This window comes from Aythya ferina (assembly GCF_964211825.1).
Source record: "Aythya ferina genome assembly, chromosome: Z".
Lineage (NCBI taxonomy): Eukaryota > Metazoa > Chordata > Aves > Anseriformes > Anatidae > Aythya > Aythya ferina.
The window spans coordinates 83,987,829-84,005,695 of NC_140299.1; the positions used below are offsets into that span (position 1 = coordinate 83,987,829).

A 17,867-nucleotide genomic window follows, 5' to 3' on the forward strand; every position below is an offset into this window, starting at 1 on the left:
TTAGAACTGCCTGAAACCACAACTATTTAATCCTATTTAAGAATTTACTTCATATGGAAATAAATGCAATTAAAGAAACCACATCTAATACCACTATTTGTATTATTTCAGAAACAGCAAGATACTGCCTCTTTACACTGCTGGTATCTGCAGTGATTCTGTCTGACAATAAGTCACTGGATTTGAGCCTCGTTAATTCTCAGCATTTTCTTCACAGTTCTGAATCTACATTCCTCATGCTTTAGTCCCCTCTATTTATATCAAACTAATAATCATAGTAGGTACCATCTTTCTTTGCAGATTTTGGCAAACAATTAACATCAATAACATTGTGACAAACGCAGACCATATGAACTAGATGCAGCTCTGTGAGACTCTTATCATGCCCTCACTAGGTGTCTGTATTGACGACACAGAAGTCCCAAGGACATAAGCTCTTCAGATGTCAAGAAGCTCCAATCTAAAAGCAAAACTGATTTATGAAACTGATTTTATTCCCTGAAGTTATAAATGAAGAGAAATGCTGGAGCAAAGGTGAATAAACTTATTATTCAACAACGCAAATAAAAAGTGCACAGAAAAGACGCATTAAAGCAACATCAGTATGTTCTCTCATCTGCCTTAAGACTACACTTCTAACAGCTCATTTCAGAAACTGTTTATTTTTTGATCAAAACTGTATGACAAGTACACTTGTGTATATTTTGTATATCAGCTTACACTCATCCAAACGTCAAAGGCCTTTTACGGAAGGAACGCAACATAAAAATTCATACCAGAACCAAGCAGCAAAAAACTTGATTTCAGATGGACGTATAGGGTGAGAATGCCTGAAGACTAAGAGGCACTGAGAACGTGAACAAAACAGCTATTAATTGGCTATCAAAATGTTATATACTCCCCATGTTATATAAACTGAGATCAACAGTTCACTTTCACTATCACCAGGACTCCATGCTCGACCACTCTAGCCTGTTCCCAATTACATACTAAAGTAACCTACCAACTGCCACATCTAACATTTGCAAGACCTCTCTGGATACCTCACTACTATTTTTAGTCAGTTGAAGGAGCTCACAGGGATCGGAATCACCAGGGTTAACAGAAAAGGTGAGAAAAAAAAAGTCAGGAAGAACAGCAGCAGAAAATAAATATAGCCCACCTTTTTGACACAGAAGCCCAACTCCACTGCCTGTTCAGCCATACACAGTATTTGACTGCTTAGGTGAAGCTGAGCATCATCAGCTGGCATCCACTACATAAATTTTCAATGCCTCTACCCATTTGGCTTGGTAGTTACATATGAATAGTTACCTTTTTTACTTACTTGCAACAGTAATAATCATTTCTGTGCATCATGGTTTAACAGTCTTCATATGTTTACAAGCTATTATAGTCTTTCTTTCATACATGTGAATCACAGCATTCTACACCAGCAAGACTGTCCTTTACGTAGGCAGACCTAACTACATCAGAGCCTCTTCATGAAACTCAAGATAGAAGGAGAAAGACCTAAAATTTTCAGATTCAGACACACTACCTTTCAACGCAGGCACATACTCTTCTGTCTTCTTCAAGATTTCTTGATACGTAGCTATAGCATTTTCATATTTGCCTAGAATCTGCTCAACTGCAGCAGCTCTGTAAATGCTGTATACAAGCTCTGGGTTCAGTTCACTGGCCTTCCTGAAGGCTTTTAGAGCTGTTGCATAGCTACCTCTGCCAAAGTAAGCCTCCCCTAGAGACTCCCAGCAGTTGGAATCCTTTGGATCAGCCCTGAGAGCTGCCTGCAAACTGAAGATATCAAGATTTAATTTATTTAAATCAAATGTGATATAAGTTAACAAAAACAAATTATTTCTTTGCATTATATACTATCAGAACACAACCACACAATTATATAGAACTTTTAGAAACTGCATAATAGTGTTTTAATCTTCATAGAACACATTATAAAAGTTTAGGCATTGTACCTAATTTTGGCTCATTATTCAGTGTTATAGTGTCTATGACAAGCCTGTCACTAGGCTTGTTAGCATGGATCACTGCTATCATGATAAAACTGCATCGTGCTAATTCCAGAACTGGAGATAGATGCAGCTTGCTCAGACCCATTTCCCATTGTGTAGTACAGGCTATCTTGTGATTAGCTAACTTAATTTCAAAAATCATGAAGATCAAAGACTGTTTTACAGGGATTTACAGAAAACAGTTTAAACCAACCACGAGTTCTCTTACTCAGCCACTGCTTGTGACGGCTGACCAGTTCTGAGGTAGTAAAGTCCACGATGAAGCCAGGCCCATTTTATTGAAGCAGCGTTTGCTTTTGCAGTTACTTCATTCAAGATTGACAGAGCGGTATCCTAACAAAGCACCAAAAATGCCACATTAGTAAACAGCTGTATCTAAAGAAGAAAGTTATTGTTTAAGAAGAATACTCCCAAATCTAGCAAACCATTAAACTGTCTAACTTGTTAGTTACTGTAATGAAGAAACATTACATGGGCTTTTTAAAGCTGGCAGGCTGAGTGGCAGAGTAAAGGAGGAAATTATCACATCTGAAGATGTGATTATTTCTTATGTATATGCCTTAGCAAATAGGCAACTTGATTTTTTAACTAGATAAGGTTACATGTCTTTGCAGTAAGTCAGATACTCAGTCTGTTTCTCCAGATATTCCAATAGTCTGTCAAAGTGTGGGCTGCTTTCTTGCTGTAATACCAGACTACGAACTTTTTATACAATGCTATGTAAGAAATACTTGTTTAAAATGTTCCGATGACTTTGTGTGCTTTTTTTCTGAAAGGAGCAAGGGGGAGGATGGAGAAAGAAATGGCACAAGTTAAATATGAAGAGAAAACTTACTTTCTCTTCATGTAACCTGCTGAAAAAAATCCTCCCATCTTCTGAATCACGTATGTGATGACTACAACGTTATGCTTGCTTCCCCCACCTTTCTCCCCAGATAGGTTTAAATCAGAATTGAAGCACAGAGTTGAAGCAGATCCAGCTATGAAAACTGCTAAGCAATGACAGAATATCTGGGGATTTTTTTGAGATCTTATTCTCAAATACTGAAGAAATCTCAAGTGGCTGCTCAAAGAGCAGGATTAACAGAAAATCAAGACACCCATTGGTCAAGGCCCTGAATATGCAATACCGTGTCTCCAAGTTCCACACTTAAGTCTACAGCTGCTATTCCAGATTCTTCATCAGCTCCATCCAGTTCAAAAGCCTTTTTATAGCAACCACGAGCTCTACTTTTGTCTCCAGCAATGTCTCTGTAGTAGTTACCTAAATAACAAAAGACACTTCCCAAGTAGCTGTCCAATTTTGCAGCCTATAAAGAAATATGAACACAATATGAGAGCACCTTTTGAAGGAATAACAGATGGGCAGGTCCAGTGATAACTACTTGTACAATCTCTGCTTATCAACTTAGTTAAGCATCTTCTGTGGTACATCTGAGTATTCAAAAGATTACTTGAGCTTTAAATATTTGCAGAATCTGCCACAAACCTTCTGTACAAAATGTTTTGTGCCATGAGTACTAACAAGCGAGATGTGTTGGGAACAAACAATTCCATACTGCATCCCATCATTTTTATATTCCACTCAGTTTCAGTCATTATACTCATAGTCATACCATATTATATCACAGTTAACTCTAGCATTTTCTAAAGTTTGAGTTCCCTTTTTAAGCACATTTGGCAGATTTGTTTATACTTAAGAAACTACAACCCCCAAGCAGCATAATAACAGCTATGACAATAATAAAAAAGCTCATATAAAATAATTTAGAATTAAGATTACTGTTCACTTCAAATACATTACCCACTATACTCTGCTGCTAATGAATTGTAAACAGTAGATGATGATACAAGTTGCCCATACCTGCTACTAATTTATAGTGACTTTGCAATATCTAGATTCCTATTTTGTAACTTCCAAATTCTCAGTAATGATGTCAGACCATCTTTTGGATTACATTCTTATCTATGTGCAGGGAAAAAGCCACAACCAACAAAAAACAAATGATCAGGAAAAGCATATAAACTAGTTGGGCTTTGGAGGCTTACTTCTGTGGATACACACTGAAACTTTAACACCATTCTCTTTCTCCTCTCCTTCCTTTTTTTTCCCCCTCTACATTTTCAAACGTTTCGCCTTCTACATTTCAAAAAGTGCTACACTGTTCACCTATAGGCCTCAACTTTACAGCCCTCAAGGAAAGGGGATTGAAAGAACCACTACTACTTTTGACTACACCAAAGACCTCAAGATTTCGGTGAACAGAAGAAAACAAAAACAGGGAGATTCTAAGTAATTACACAGCTCCCTTTCAAGCATTTCTTCACAGCTGAATGTGGTTTACAGGCTCTGTAGGCCTGTAAATAGTAACAAACAATTCCACTGTCTAACTCCAGTCACGAATAATTTCTGTATTTCTTTTCCTATGTAGGAAAATGCTAATGTACGTGAATAGTTAAAGAAGCTTTTACCTTCAAGAACTGAGTAAGTGTTTTTCCTTTGTCTTTTTTTGTCTCATCACTCATGAACCAATAGGTGAGCCCCAGGTACTGATGATACTCTGCAGTGTCAGCCCTTCTTTCAATGGCGTTTTGAAAACTAAATAAAAGGAACAGATTAGATGAAGCAAACCCTCAAAAGCTGAACATTATATTTTCCCCCACATTTCCCTGTTAAAAAAAGAAAAAGAGGTTTACCTTCTTTCTGCCTGTTCATACTTCTTTTGAGAATAATGGATGAAACCCTCAAGAGCATGGGCCTCAGCCAGATCAGGATGTGACAACAGAAGTTCTTGTGAAATCTGCAAAAATATGTCATCCTTCTCTAGTTATTTCTATATGAAAATAAGAGTTCTACATAGCTTGCAGGATGGACTATAGAGCACTAACCTTTGAAGCTTGATCCACTAAACCTTTGTTTAGATAAGCCCGACCTCTGAAAGCTAAAACCACTGGATCGCTGCTTGCACCCGCAATCTAGAAGATCACGTAATAGATACAAACAAGTTATTCTTTTCACACACTAAGAAATCAAAGGTGTCAAAAGCAGGTTTTCTACATGAAGACAAGAAAGCACAGAGAGGAGACCACCCTTGAGGAGCCTTAGATAGAGTTTTGCTGAAGAGGTAGCAGATTGTAAACAGAAAGGACAAATCTACAGAAGTTTGAACAGTAAAAAAGTAGTATACATGAAACTGTGAGGCGTAACAGAGGGGAAGCAATTTTCACTTAAAGCTTCACCATTCAATCTTAAAGTAATACGTTTACGTGTAATAACAAGTGAATTGAGGACAGAGGGAGTAGGATTATAACCATAATGATGAACAATAGCCCCAGAACTAGCAAGAACCCAGCTTCACTATGCAAGACCAGATAAGGCGAGGAGCAATGGCTTTTTAAATTAGAATTGTGACTTAAAAGAAGTTGTAGCAAAGCCTAAAAGCAAAGGAGAAAGGCATGTTTTAATTATACCATTGTTGGTAGGAGCTGTCTAAACCACACAGAAAACAAAAACGAGCCAAGGGGAAAAATACACAGCTTGAATTTTTAGCGCATAAAGATGAGAGCATTTTTTTTTCCTTAAACTACATTTTGGTCAATGAAAATACCTGCTCAAGTGCATTAATGGCTTCTTCTGCAGCATCGGCATCGCCTATTTTAATCAAAGCCTCTGCTTTCAACTGAAGAATATGGTCCTTCTTCTGCTGAAGACTAGGACTCTCAGGATTTCCAAGACTCTTGAGAGCTGTTGACAAGACAGAAGTTTAATCAAATGGAAATAAAAAAGGATCTACAGAGAACACCGCTTAATAAAGCTAATTATTAGACTGTTCTCTCCTGTGTTGAAGAAACTATTACATAAAATCTCTACCTATGCAAGTTCAAAAGTTTGATCGATTTTAGAAAGGTGATGTCAGACATGTAAGAAACTGTCTCCTAGATGCTAGCCTAATAATTGGAATGCTTGTTTTCCTGATCCATGATCTGAGAAAACAATGACCCTTCACTAACCAAATTTGTTGTTCTATACTTCAGTGTCAGAAGGGGAAAAATATTGCTGTTAAATCAAGGATTTAACTCTGTACCTGTGCAAAGCCAGCTCTGTACTATTGTAAGCAGTATTGGTTACTTCTCCAGTATGCAGTATAATCTCACCTCAGAGAATCTCTGTTGAGTTCAAGTACACTCCAAAGACAAATACTTTCTCAACTAGTCAGTTAACTCTATTTCCACCCATGTCAATCTTCTGTCTGACCTGATAGTCCGTCTGTCCTACCATCCTGCCTCTAGCTGCAGATATACAGGAACAATGTGAAAACAGGCCAAGCACAGAGCAATGCTAGATTTCTCCCCCAGTTTTGGACTCAAGGCAACTTTCAGTATCCACAGCATCTTTTAGCAAGGCACAATACCTTAACTTACACTTTGTCATAAGAAACAAAGCCTCCTTCGTTTGTTCTGAGCCTGACATCCTTTAGTTTCATTTGTTACTAACTAGATCTTGCATGTGAGAAGAAAGCATATGATCTTTATTTATTTTCCAAGTAATTTGTAACTTCATGGATTTCAAAATCATCTCTTCTTTTAGAGAGTGGGTGGGTACTAAAACTGCACAAAGGATTCACCATGCTGCTCAAGTTCTTCATGCAACTGCCTGTTGGTGCTGTTTCAGTAACCATTCCCTTCACTGTAATTCCTGACTTTCAAGTTCTCCTGTAAAGCACAGAAGGGGAAAAGGAGCAGTCCTATTTTCTTCATACAGAATGAATACCTTTCCATGTTTTACTGCAGTAAGACTAGAGGATAACTTAATGAGAACATTTCTTCTAACAACTGCATGACTTTGCTTTTATGACTATGGAATTTTATTAGTGTATTGGGTTTATGTGGCAAGGTTTTGGTAATGAGGGGCTGCAGGGTGGCCTCTGTGAGCAGAGCCCAGCAGCTGCCCCATGGCAGAGAGGAGCCAGGTCCAGCTGCTCCACAAGGGACCTGCCACTGGCCAGAGCTGGGCTGTGAGTGATGCTGGTTGGGCTCAGGGAGACCAGATTGACGATGGGGAAAAAAACTGCTGTGCTACAGCAGCTGGGAGAGAGGGGTGAGAGCCAGCCCTGCAGCCCCCAGGTGAGTGCAGCAGGAGGTCAGGAGGTGCTGCAGGCAGGCAGCAGCAGTTCCCCTGCGGGCTGTGCAGGGAGAGGCCCCTGGTGGAGCAGGCTGTCCCCCTGCAGCCCATGGGTCCCACATGGAGCAGATCTCCACGCTGCAGCCCCCCGATGGGTGGAGGAGCCCCCGGTGGAGCAGGTGGATGTGGCCTGGAGGAGGCTGCGGCCCATGGAGAGCCCCCGCAGGAGCAGGCCCCGGGCCGGAGCTGCAGCCCATGGAGAGGAGCCCACGCAGGAGCAGGGGTCTGGGGGGAGCTGCCGCCCACCTGTGGGGGACCCGTGCTGGAGCAGTTTGCTCCTGGGGGATGGATGGACCCCGTGGGACAGAGCCATGTGGGAGCAGTTCCTGAAGAGCTGCTGCCTGTGGGCAACCCCTGCAGGCTCAGTTCAGGAAGGACAGCATCCCGTGGGAGGGACCCCACAGGGAGCAGGGGCAGAGAGGGACCATGAAGGAGAGGCAGAGACAAAGCGACAGGGACGGACCGCAGCTCCCATTCCCTGTTCCCCTGTGCCTCTTGGGAGGAGGAGGTGGAAGAGGGTGGATGAGGGGAAGGTTGTTTTATGTTTTAGTTTGCTTTTAGTTCTCATTGCTCTAGTCTGTTGGCAATAAATTATTTTAATCTCTCTATGAAGAGCCTGCTTTACCCGTGACAGTAACTGGTAAATGATCTCCCTGTCCATATCTCAACCCTTGAGACCTTTTCATCGTATTTTCTCCCCCTTTCCCTCTGAGGAGGGTGAGTGAGAGAGCAGTTGTGGTGGAGTTCAGCTGTCTAGTTGCATAAATCCACTACCATCAGTTATTTTAACACCTAATCACCTTCTCTGATAATTTGTTTTCAGACTTATTCCCCTCTGCCCTGAATAGCAGCAAAATGTATTACTCAAAATTCATAATTGGACTAGTAAAGAAGATAAACAACCAAGGTCCTGGTATTGGAATGCCTCTTTCAAGCATGAAAAATGACCTTTATTACTATATCGTGCTCTTTTAATCTATTTAAAAAAAAAAAAAAACACAAACAGAAAAAAAAGAAGAAAAAAACTCCTACTCAGTGCTATAACACTGCTTCTTAATCCAAACTGCTCAGTTTCCTTAAAAATCTTATAAGAGATCTTATCAATTACCACTTGGATGTCAGAGTGAATTGTACTACAACTTCATTCCCCGTGTGCTGGTAGCTTCTTCAAAGAGTACTAAAAAACAATTTCACTTTATTGAAGCCATGCTGTCTATTCCCACAGAATTCATCTTTCTACATTAATTGCGTTACTCTCTTCTTTCAGTTTTTAAGTAGTTTCACCATTAAACATTATACTTGTCTGTGGTTTTTCTGATCTTTCCTACAATCCTTCCTGTAGTTGGAGTCACACTAACTATGTCTAAGTAGTTGGGTACAAAGACAGTTTAAGCAAGTGATTACATACCACTAGAAAGAGAATATTTATCAGGGAGCGTAGTAGTAGGAAAAGGGGTTACGGCTTGCAAATTGAAGAGGGCAGATTTAGATTAGAGGCACCTGCACAGGTTGCCCAGAGCAGCTGAGGATGCCCCATCCCTGGAAGTGCCCAAGGCCAGGCTGGATGGGGCTCTGGGCAGCCTGACCTATGGGGAGGTGTCCCTGCCCACGGCAGGGAGGGTGGAATTGTGTGCTCTGTAAGGGCCCCTCCAACCCACCCCATGTTGTGATTCTATGATTTAACAGTTAATGCTTCAGCAATCTCATCTTGATGTGCCCTGTTCAATTCCTAGGTCAGTATCTCTTAGTTTCTTAATGCTCATTTTTCCTGTTTTGGTTTATAGTAACTTCTATCAAGGCTATAATGACAGGTAAATTCTTTGACAAGACCCCTGAAAAAAAAAGGTCGTGGTGTAGAAGTCTCCCTGAGCTCTTACGCAGTGAAAACAGATGGGAAAATAATTGCCTCATTTTTATTCCTTCTGCAATATGTTTCCTGAACTCTTTTGACCTACTTCGTTCTGTTCTCGCATTTCCTCTACCCAGCTTTATAGCCCTTCTGCATCTTCCTCAATGGCAAGTACTTCACCATTTGAAGTATTCCCCTTGCTTTTAATGTATTTTCTATGACTGTTTAGCCAAGTCTGATTACTGTTACCTCTCTGAGTCTTTCCTGAGGAGTTTTTTGTTACATTAGTCTCTGTCAGAAGAAGCCTGCTTTGGATGAGCCTTCATTTATAACCATCAAATAATGATTCTGTTCAGATTAGATATATATCACTAGATCATAACAACCGCCCTCACACCCAGCTAGCACAGATGAAGAGTTGCACTCAAAGTAAGGTTTCTTGAGATGCAGCTGTGCTATCCAACATTCTTCTGCACTTTAACTTTTTACTCTTAACTTTATATAAAGACTGAAAAGGTGAGATTCTGATAAAGTCCACTGTGTTTCACCCACCTCTGTAGTTCCTGGCAGTTAACTGCTGTTTGGCTGACTTGGTCAACGACCAGCTGAAGAAGCATATGAAAATGTGCAAAACATCTAAATATTAATCCTGAGACAGCTTTCGGATTCTGATTAACCAAATATTTCCTCTCTTCCTGAGACTAAGCAGCACAAGGTGATTTTCACCTGTCATAAACCAAAAGCAGCAAGAGAGCCCACCACAACCAGTGATGCTGCAAAGTGCAAAGGAGTAGGGCTGCTGCTAACACACACTTAGTGTGCAAAAGCCACGTTGACTAGACTGCATAAAGACGGTTAACACTGCAGATGCCCTTTCAATTAGCAGGCAGTTACCTTGATTACAGGACAGGACAGCATTCTTGTGCTTGTGAATTTTCATCTGTGCCTCTGCCAAATAATGCCATGCTCCCAGACACTGGCTAGCATTCTTCAAACCTAGTAAAAGAAAGTTTAAGAAAAGAAATGTTGCTTAGGGCTGCAAAGATGCTGTGGCTGACAGATGCTGTATTGCCGTACAACACCATCAAAACACTAACATCAAATAATCAGCAAAAAAAAAGCAGTTAGTTTAAACTAAGACTCAAAGAAAAAATATCTTAGATACACCCAAATGTAAGGGAAAGACTATGGCAGTTGTAAACCTCTCTTAGGCTTAATTTTGCCTAAAATGTTATATATAAATAAAGAGAAAAGGGGAAAATGTGAGGAAATACACAATATTGGCTTAAGGTGCACTTTTGTTTCAGAACACAAAAAGTCCTTCCGTTTGATCACAAATTATCACCAACAGCCTGTAGACTGCTTTATAAAATTTCCCTTAGAGACGAGAAAAGGCTGGCTCTATAGAACAGCTATGGAACTTCAAGACAGCAAAAAAAAAAAAAAACAGGCTGCAAAAGCATTTAACTAGAATTTCCTGAGAAACGCCTTAATTAGAGATTCAGTCATAAAACAGAATTTGATTCTTCTGAGAAATATATTACTATTAAATAATTCCTTGAAGTTTCAGAGCCTAAAATGTGAACACTTGGCTTACTAGGAAAGATATCACTTCCAACTCGAAACATTTCTGCTGATGCAAAGTGCAAGGCTCTTTGTGTTCTCCCCTTTATGAGAATTACATCTAGAAGTAAAAAACTGATAATATGTTTTGGGAGAGAGCAGTTCAGAAATATAAGCAAATTTCAATTGCATTTCTAAATCACATATACGTTTCATCAAAATGTCCAACTGCCATTTAAGAGAAATTTGTTACATGGAAGACTTTCCTCTTAAGCATTTGAAATTTGATTCATTATTTAGGCAAGTCACCTTATTTCATTGTGGGTATGCTGCTGTGACATAGCATATTCCAAAATCCAAATTAAAGAAACAGTCTTATTCTAACCCCAGGTGAAAGGAATACAGGGTATCACAGCATAGCCTGATTGCTTAGACTTTCAGACATGTTATACTTCAAGAGATACTTAAAAAAATATACCTCAGTCAGCCAAAGCATTGAGTATTTTAAAAGCTAGCTGGTCTTTCTACTACTTGCAATAGAACTGGCAATGTAATATGAAACTCTAAGCTTCCCAAAACATTAATTGTAGCTGCTGTCAAGACAGAGTACCTATACCTCACATTATACATTTACCTTCAGTAAGACTTTTAACAGCCTCCTCATATTTCTTTTCATGGAGACATTTTATACCAAAACCAATGTTGCCTGGACCACTACTTGAGTCCACCTCCGAAAGCTTAGAAAAACAGTGAAAGGCCTTTTCTGACATGGTACCTGGTTTCAAAAAAAAAAAAAAAGAAAAAAAAAACAAACACTTTCTTGAGCTGTAGATTTAAAAATGTAACAAGAAAACTGAAATTATTTACAGAAACATATATACTTATATGACACTTATCCTTTAAGCTCAAGGTAATGAGTTTATTCATTAAACATTTTTTTCCAATTATACTATATGCTTATACCCCCTACACATAAATAAATAAAAATCAAGTAGTCATCAATATACTCAATATCACCAAACAAAATAAGCTGCCAATCTGAATTCTTTAACGACTCATAGTAAACTAATACAGGCATGCTTCCTTTATTAGTAGAAACTAATATGTTCATATGCTTTTCATCCAAGCTTAAGTGAAAGCCCACGTCTCAAAATCTACCACAAATAAATCAAAATAATTTCCTTCCAGAGTAGGCCTGTGTAACTACACATTTGCTGTGATGGGCTTGCTGAAACAGTCTTGCTCTGAAAGCACATGACTTAATGTGTCAGCATTACATTTTATTGACAGTAACTTGTAAACTTAGCAATTTCAGCAACAGTCTTTGATCTGTTTTTCTGTTTTGTTTTGCTTTAAATTATGGACTCATTAAAATACAGGATGCCTTTGATTCGAATTTGGTAAAATTGACTAATATTGCAACTAAGTTACAAGCCCACAAATCTGGGATATCAAGCAATTCCACAAATCTTTCTTCTTAGGCAGGAAGGATTTTATTGGCGAAGAGTAACCTACACATAGCCGTTCCTCAACATTAGAGCTATGTGTTAACTTCTCCATTCATTATTCTAGGCTTAGTGACTATGAATCAGGCTTCATACTGAATGCAGAGCATAGATTCATTTATCTGGAAAGGCTGTTTTTGAGTTTTGTAAGGCAAATACATTGAAAGAGTTGGACTTTTTTTTTTTTCCCATTTACAGTCATCATTCTGTTACAAAACCAAGTAATTATAAAGCATATGTCTTAGTTTCAGCTGGATGGAGTTAATTTCCTTCATAGTTGTTGGTACAGTGCTGTGTTTTGGACTTTGGATGAGAATAATCCTGATAACACACCAATGTTTTGGTTGCTGCTGAGCAGTGCTTACACCAAGCCAAGGACTTCTCAGCTTCTCACACTGCCCTGCCAGTGAGGGGCTGGGGGTACACAGGGAGCTAGGCTGGGACATAGCCAGGACAGCTGGCCTGAACTTGCTGAATGAATATCCCAAACTGAGTAAGGCTGAAGAGTAAAACTGGGTTAAACCGGCCAGGGGAGCTGCCTTGTTTCAGCAACTGGTTGAGCATCAGTTGGCTACTGGTGAGCACTGTGCATCACTTTGTGTGTTCTTTTATTTATTAATTTCCTTCCTTTTCTTATTAAATTGTTTTTATCTCATCCAAAGAGTTTTACCCATTTCTCACCCCCATCCCACTGGTGGGGAGTGAGGTAGTGAATGCATGGTGCTTCACTGCCTGCCAGGTTAAACCATAGCAGCATGAGTGAACACTTCACTTCCAGAGTGGTAAAACATGACAAAGTAAACAGCGTGCTTGTATTTAGGTGTGAAGGGTAAAAACCTGTCAAAAAGACTATCATAACATCAATTATAAAAAGAATTATTTTAAGCCCCCAAAGTGTGTAAACCCATCCTACTCACCTGACTCAATGTAGTGCAAGCAAAGTACTTCCAAAGGATAGCTTGCAGTAGGATATAAAGCCATCATGTCATCACAGGCCTTTTCCAACTTAGCAGTTTCATGAGGAAGCTTGTAAGGAAAAGAAAACAAGGAGCTATTTGTGTGAATTATCAAATAGGATTGTTCCATGTAGACAGTGTGATCAAGTGCACCTTCAGCAAGTTTGCAGCTGACACCAAGCTGAACAGTGCAGCAAAGACGGAAGAGGAGATGCCTTCCAAAGGGACCTGGATGGCCTAGAGAGGTGGGCCCATGTGAACTCAATGAGGTTCAACAAGTCCAAGTGCAGGGTGCTGCACCTGGGTCAGGGCCATCCCAGACACGAGCACAGAGTGGGAGAAGAAGTCATAGAGAGCAGCCCTGCAAAGAAGGACTTAGGGGTTCTGGTGGACAAAAAGCTCAGTGTGAGCCAGCAGTGCGTGCTTGCAGCCCAGAAGGTCAACTGTGTCCTGGGCTGCATCGCAAGAAGCGTGACCAGCAGGGGAGGGAGGTGATTGTCCCTTTCTTTTCTGCTCTTGTGAGACTCCACTCGGAGTACTGAATCCAGGTTTGGGGCCCCCAGACCAAGAAGGATGTGGAGCTGTTAAGAGCAGGTCCAGAGGAGGGCCATGAAGTTGATCGATGGGCTGAAGCACTTATCCTATGAAGAAAGGCTGAGAGAGCTGGGGATGTTCAGCATGGAGAAGAGAAGGCTCTGGCGAGACCTTATTGCGACCTTTCTCTGTTTAAAGGGGCCTTATAAAGAAGATAGAGAAAGACTCTTTACTTGGGTAGATAATGATAGGACAAGGGGGTCCTATCATTATGGTCTTAAACTAAGAGGAGAGATTCAGACTAGACATAAAGAGAAAATTCTTCACTGTAAGGGTAGTGAGGCAACCAGCACAGGCTGCCCAGAGAAATTGTGGATGCCCCATCCCTGGCAGTGCCCAATGCTGGGCTGAATGGGGCTTTGGGCAATCTGATCTAGTCGGTGGCATCCCTGCCTCTGGCAGGGGGTTGGAGTTAGATCATCTTTAAAGTCCCTTTCACTCCAAGCCACTCTACGATTCTGTGACTGATTCTACGACTCACTGACAAAGACTGACTAACAAAACCTTACCTTTGACAGGCACTGAATAAAGTCTTTGTAAAGATTTTGGTGGTCTTCACTGGGAACAAGGTCGGCAGAGTTCACTGCCTCCTCAAATGCATTCAAAAGCTGAAATAAGAAATAATTAGGAGTATAGCAAACAATGACTCTAAGAAAACGTTACCATCATAGTTTAGTGCATACTCAAACCTGGACCCTACTCCTTAAATTTATCCTCATACCAAAAGCAGAGGAAAATGACAAAAAAAATCCTTATCTTGGTGTCTTTGATATTCCTTGGGTCCTTTATCATCTCATAAACACAAAACACATTAGTTTTCCAAAACAAGAAAAAGCAGTAATAAGTTTTATAAAATAAGTACAAGGAATGCAAAATTTGTGGGAGTACAGATGCTTCCTTGTACCCAATTCCAGTTTGAAGGACTTGGTTCCACAAAACCAAAGTTACTATTTGTCAGCCTTCCCCCTGAACTCTGAAGAAACCTGAAGTCCTTAATTCCTTGACACTCTCCCCCTCTCCCACTATTAAATTTTATATAATGTTTCCCACAACCAAAATGATGAATAGTAAGCTGCCTTCAATACCACAACCTTACAGGTTCAGAACTGCAGTAAATTGTAGATTTGCAGGTGAAATCCATTCCTAATCTTTGTGTACCAATCCCCTGCTCACCTCCTACTCCATCTCCCTCACAAAACAAAAAAAACAGACAGCAAGTACTGACTTCAGCGCCTCTTTCTTATAATAGCCCTTAAGGCAGAGCATTTGCCTTCTCAGAACTTATGGATCTAGGTTCAGTCTCCTTCTGTCAAAGTACTTGAACAAGTATTTGCTACCTTTCTGAACCATTACTATCAACCAGAGAAATTTCCACCCTTCCTTGTGAAGGAGGTTCATCTTGCAAGAACGAATAAAACAGATAAAATAAAATTAACTTTGGCTGTAGAGGGCACAGAATCAGTACAACTAATGATCTTTCTGTAATGCTCCAAAGAACTTTAACATTCTCCTACAACATAAAAGCTTACAATTTGTAGGAGGACGGAAATTTTGAACGCAAAAATTGATACCTAAGATGAGCACTAGGTACGAAGAAATGGGAAAACAGCACAAAACTACCTCTTCCAGTTTGCAGGAGAGGAAGAGAAGGAGTCACTTGTTTTGGAGAATGCCTATATTCTAGACTCTATCAGAACTTTCGAATATGCTAGAAGCTATTCTGTTCAGCTGCGTGAATACACTGATGCTTCTTGTACCATGCAGGGGCAGAACAATGCATCACCACGGTACAGGGCAAACCTGGGCTCCCACAGAACTTAGGAGGCACTTAAGGACAAAGCTCCAGGACAACTGTTTGTGTTCAGATGCCCAATACCACTGAAGTTTCACTTCAGACAGCAACACCTTCACTGTTTCTGTCAGATGCTACAATCACCTACCTTTTTCCTGAGAAGCTGGGTACCACTGAATGCTAATGAGAGAGTCACATGATGGGTACTTTAAGGCTTAATTTGAATCTAGCTGCTCTGTGTACATATATGCATCTGATGATAAATAGGAATAGAAAAACATTACCATTTGCACAGTCTGATTGTCCTGGCTCTGTTCACTGTCTGCCAGTAACTGGATCATCCTTTTCCAAAGCTGATGAAGCTCTGCTTTTTCTGCACCTTCCTCCTGTTTTATCCTTATTAGTTTCTGCCATGTTTCAGCAACCTGTCAATAGGAGACAACCAAGCTATGCTGTAACTCTTTAAATTCAACAAAATTTCCAAGTACTGTCAACTCCAAGAAACACGCATTTCACTTTCCTCTCTTAAAATGGCACACTGCTGTACAAGACGGTGACATTCTTTCAAACAGTCAAAAGATATCCTAATTTAAATTAAACCGCTATACTGCTAGAGTACTTCCACTTCTACACTTACTTACATTTGCATAGCACACTATTGCAAATATATGCTTGCATCATTTATTGAAAATTTGAAAAGGAAGATTTAAAGCTATCCTCACCTGCCTTGTTATTGGACAGAAAACCCAGTGCCAGCCAGACTGAGTAATTAAGGATCACATGGAGAAAAACGAATGCTTTCAATATAGAGAGAGAGACACTGAAGGAGAGGAAGTGAATACTAAATTATAACACAAAATGAAAACAGTATATACTGTTTAATAATAACATTGCGTGGGGAGTTGTCTACCTTCCAAGGTACGTAAAGGTGGTACCAACAGCATGAATTCTGACTCTGGTTCCTTGAGAAAACAACAGAAAAACCAGACAGTCCTCCTACAAACAGAGTATCTGTCAGATCTACACTACTACAAACAGAAATACAAGAACAGTAGCAATATGTGCTGAAATTACAGCATGGAAAACTCAGCAAGACTAAGAAAGAATAAAAAGGTTGCTCAGGCCTAACATAGGAAGGAAACCACAAACTAAGCTTATCACTAAATTTAGTTTCAGAAACTGCTATGCAAAGAATCTTTGGGTAGATTAGGCCAAAGTCTTCAGCCTGATGCTTAAAGAGAAGGAAAATCTCCCATTTCCCATTGTCAGAGGAAAAGGGGGAAGATGGTGTTGTGTGTAAGCACACACCACAAAAGTGAACAGAGTAGCAGCAAAAATAAGTATTCTGTAATAACACCAGCCTGCACATAACACTACTGTTGAACTGTACAGGTGTTTAACAGCTCCACCTCGTGGTAACCTGCCAAGAGCCATCCCTGCAGTGCTCACGCTGACAAGGTCTTTAGGAGTGCAAGGAGGTCTGAAGCTTGTGGTGCACCAGAGCAGATTTTCATGTCCTTATCGTGCTCACAGAATCTGGTACCTAATCCATGGTTTTTATGTAAATTCCACCTCACCCTCTGGCATGAAACAACCTAGGAAAAGATCGTCCCATCAGTGGAGAACTGGCCAAGCTAGGCAAAGGGTAAGTTCCTCTCACATGCTGTGGGTAAATGTGCATTTGGTATCATGCTGGACTTCTAGAAATCAAACAGAAGGATGATATTGCACCCTTCCAGCCTATACACTAATATTTTTGTCAAGTTTTGCCAGTTAAGCAGGTGCCATCCGATTCTTTTATGCAGAGGGAGGAAAAAAAAAAAAAAAGAATATGGTAAAAGAATATAGTTAAAAATCTGCCTAGTGATCCAAAAGGAGATTCTAAATGATCTGTGGCCCAAAACACCTATGGATTCCTTCATGAAGACTAGCTAGTTCTAGCAAGAAATTTCCTTTAGATCAGAACAGAGAAATGACATTAGTCACTTACCTCTAAATATTTCTTTTCTTGATGATATAGTTCCACAAGCTTGTTACATACATTACACCATTTCTGCTTGTCTCCACTAGAAAGAAGAAAATCAAACAAGCTAAGATTGCCATAAAATAGCAGTACAGTTCAAATTCTGACAAATGAAGTTTTAGTTCAGTTAACAAAAAAATATTTAGAACATTGCCGATTACCTTAAAAATCAGTGCTATAACTGAGTAAACAATTCCTTTAAGGGACTGGGCTTTTCTGTTTGATCTGTTTTCAAACTAAGGAAACAACTGTAACCCTCCAGCCAGCTACACTGACAGCTAAGAGTTACTTTTGTTTAGAACTGTATCTGTATGAGCTGGGTGACATCCATTCCCTGTAAAGGAGGGAAAAGTTAAGTCCGCTTACTAATGCA

General features: G+C 40.0%; 1 protein-coding gene across 2 annotated transcripts in view; it reads right to left on the reverse strand.

The window, feature by feature from the left end:
- Positions 1–17,867, reverse strand: part of SKIC3 (SKI3 subunit of superkiller complex) — a 50,265-nt gene that overhangs the window by 29,275 nt on the left and 3,123 nt on the right. Inside the window, exons 5-17 of one of the 2 annotated variants that reach the window (XM_084504186.1) lie at positions 17,462–17,537; positions 15,756–15,896; positions 14,189–14,287; positions 13,047–13,155; positions 11,259–11,399; positions 9,956–10,057; positions 5,639–5,775; positions 4,920–5,006; positions 4,728–4,831; positions 4,503–4,629; positions 3,161–3,340; positions 2,239–2,363; positions 1,541–1,794 (exon numbers count right to left, since the gene is read on the reverse strand). In XM_084504186.1, coding sequence (XP_084360312.1) covers positions 1,541–1,794; positions 2,239–2,363; positions 3,161–3,340; positions 4,503–4,629; positions 4,728–4,831; positions 4,920–5,006; positions 5,639–5,775; positions 9,956–10,057; positions 11,259–11,399; positions 13,047–13,155; positions 14,189–14,287; positions 15,756–15,896; positions 17,462–17,537 — 1,682 coding nt within the window. Of the gene's footprint in view, positions 1–1,540; positions 1,795–2,238; positions 2,364–3,160; positions 3,341–4,502; positions 4,630–4,727; positions 4,832–4,919; positions 5,007–5,638; positions 5,776–9,955; positions 10,058–11,258; positions 11,400–13,046; positions 13,156–14,188; positions 14,288–15,755; positions 15,897–16,193; positions 16,272–17,461; positions 17,538–17,867 lie in introns of those variants that run through there. The other variant, XM_084504187.1, reaches the window with a different exon arrangement.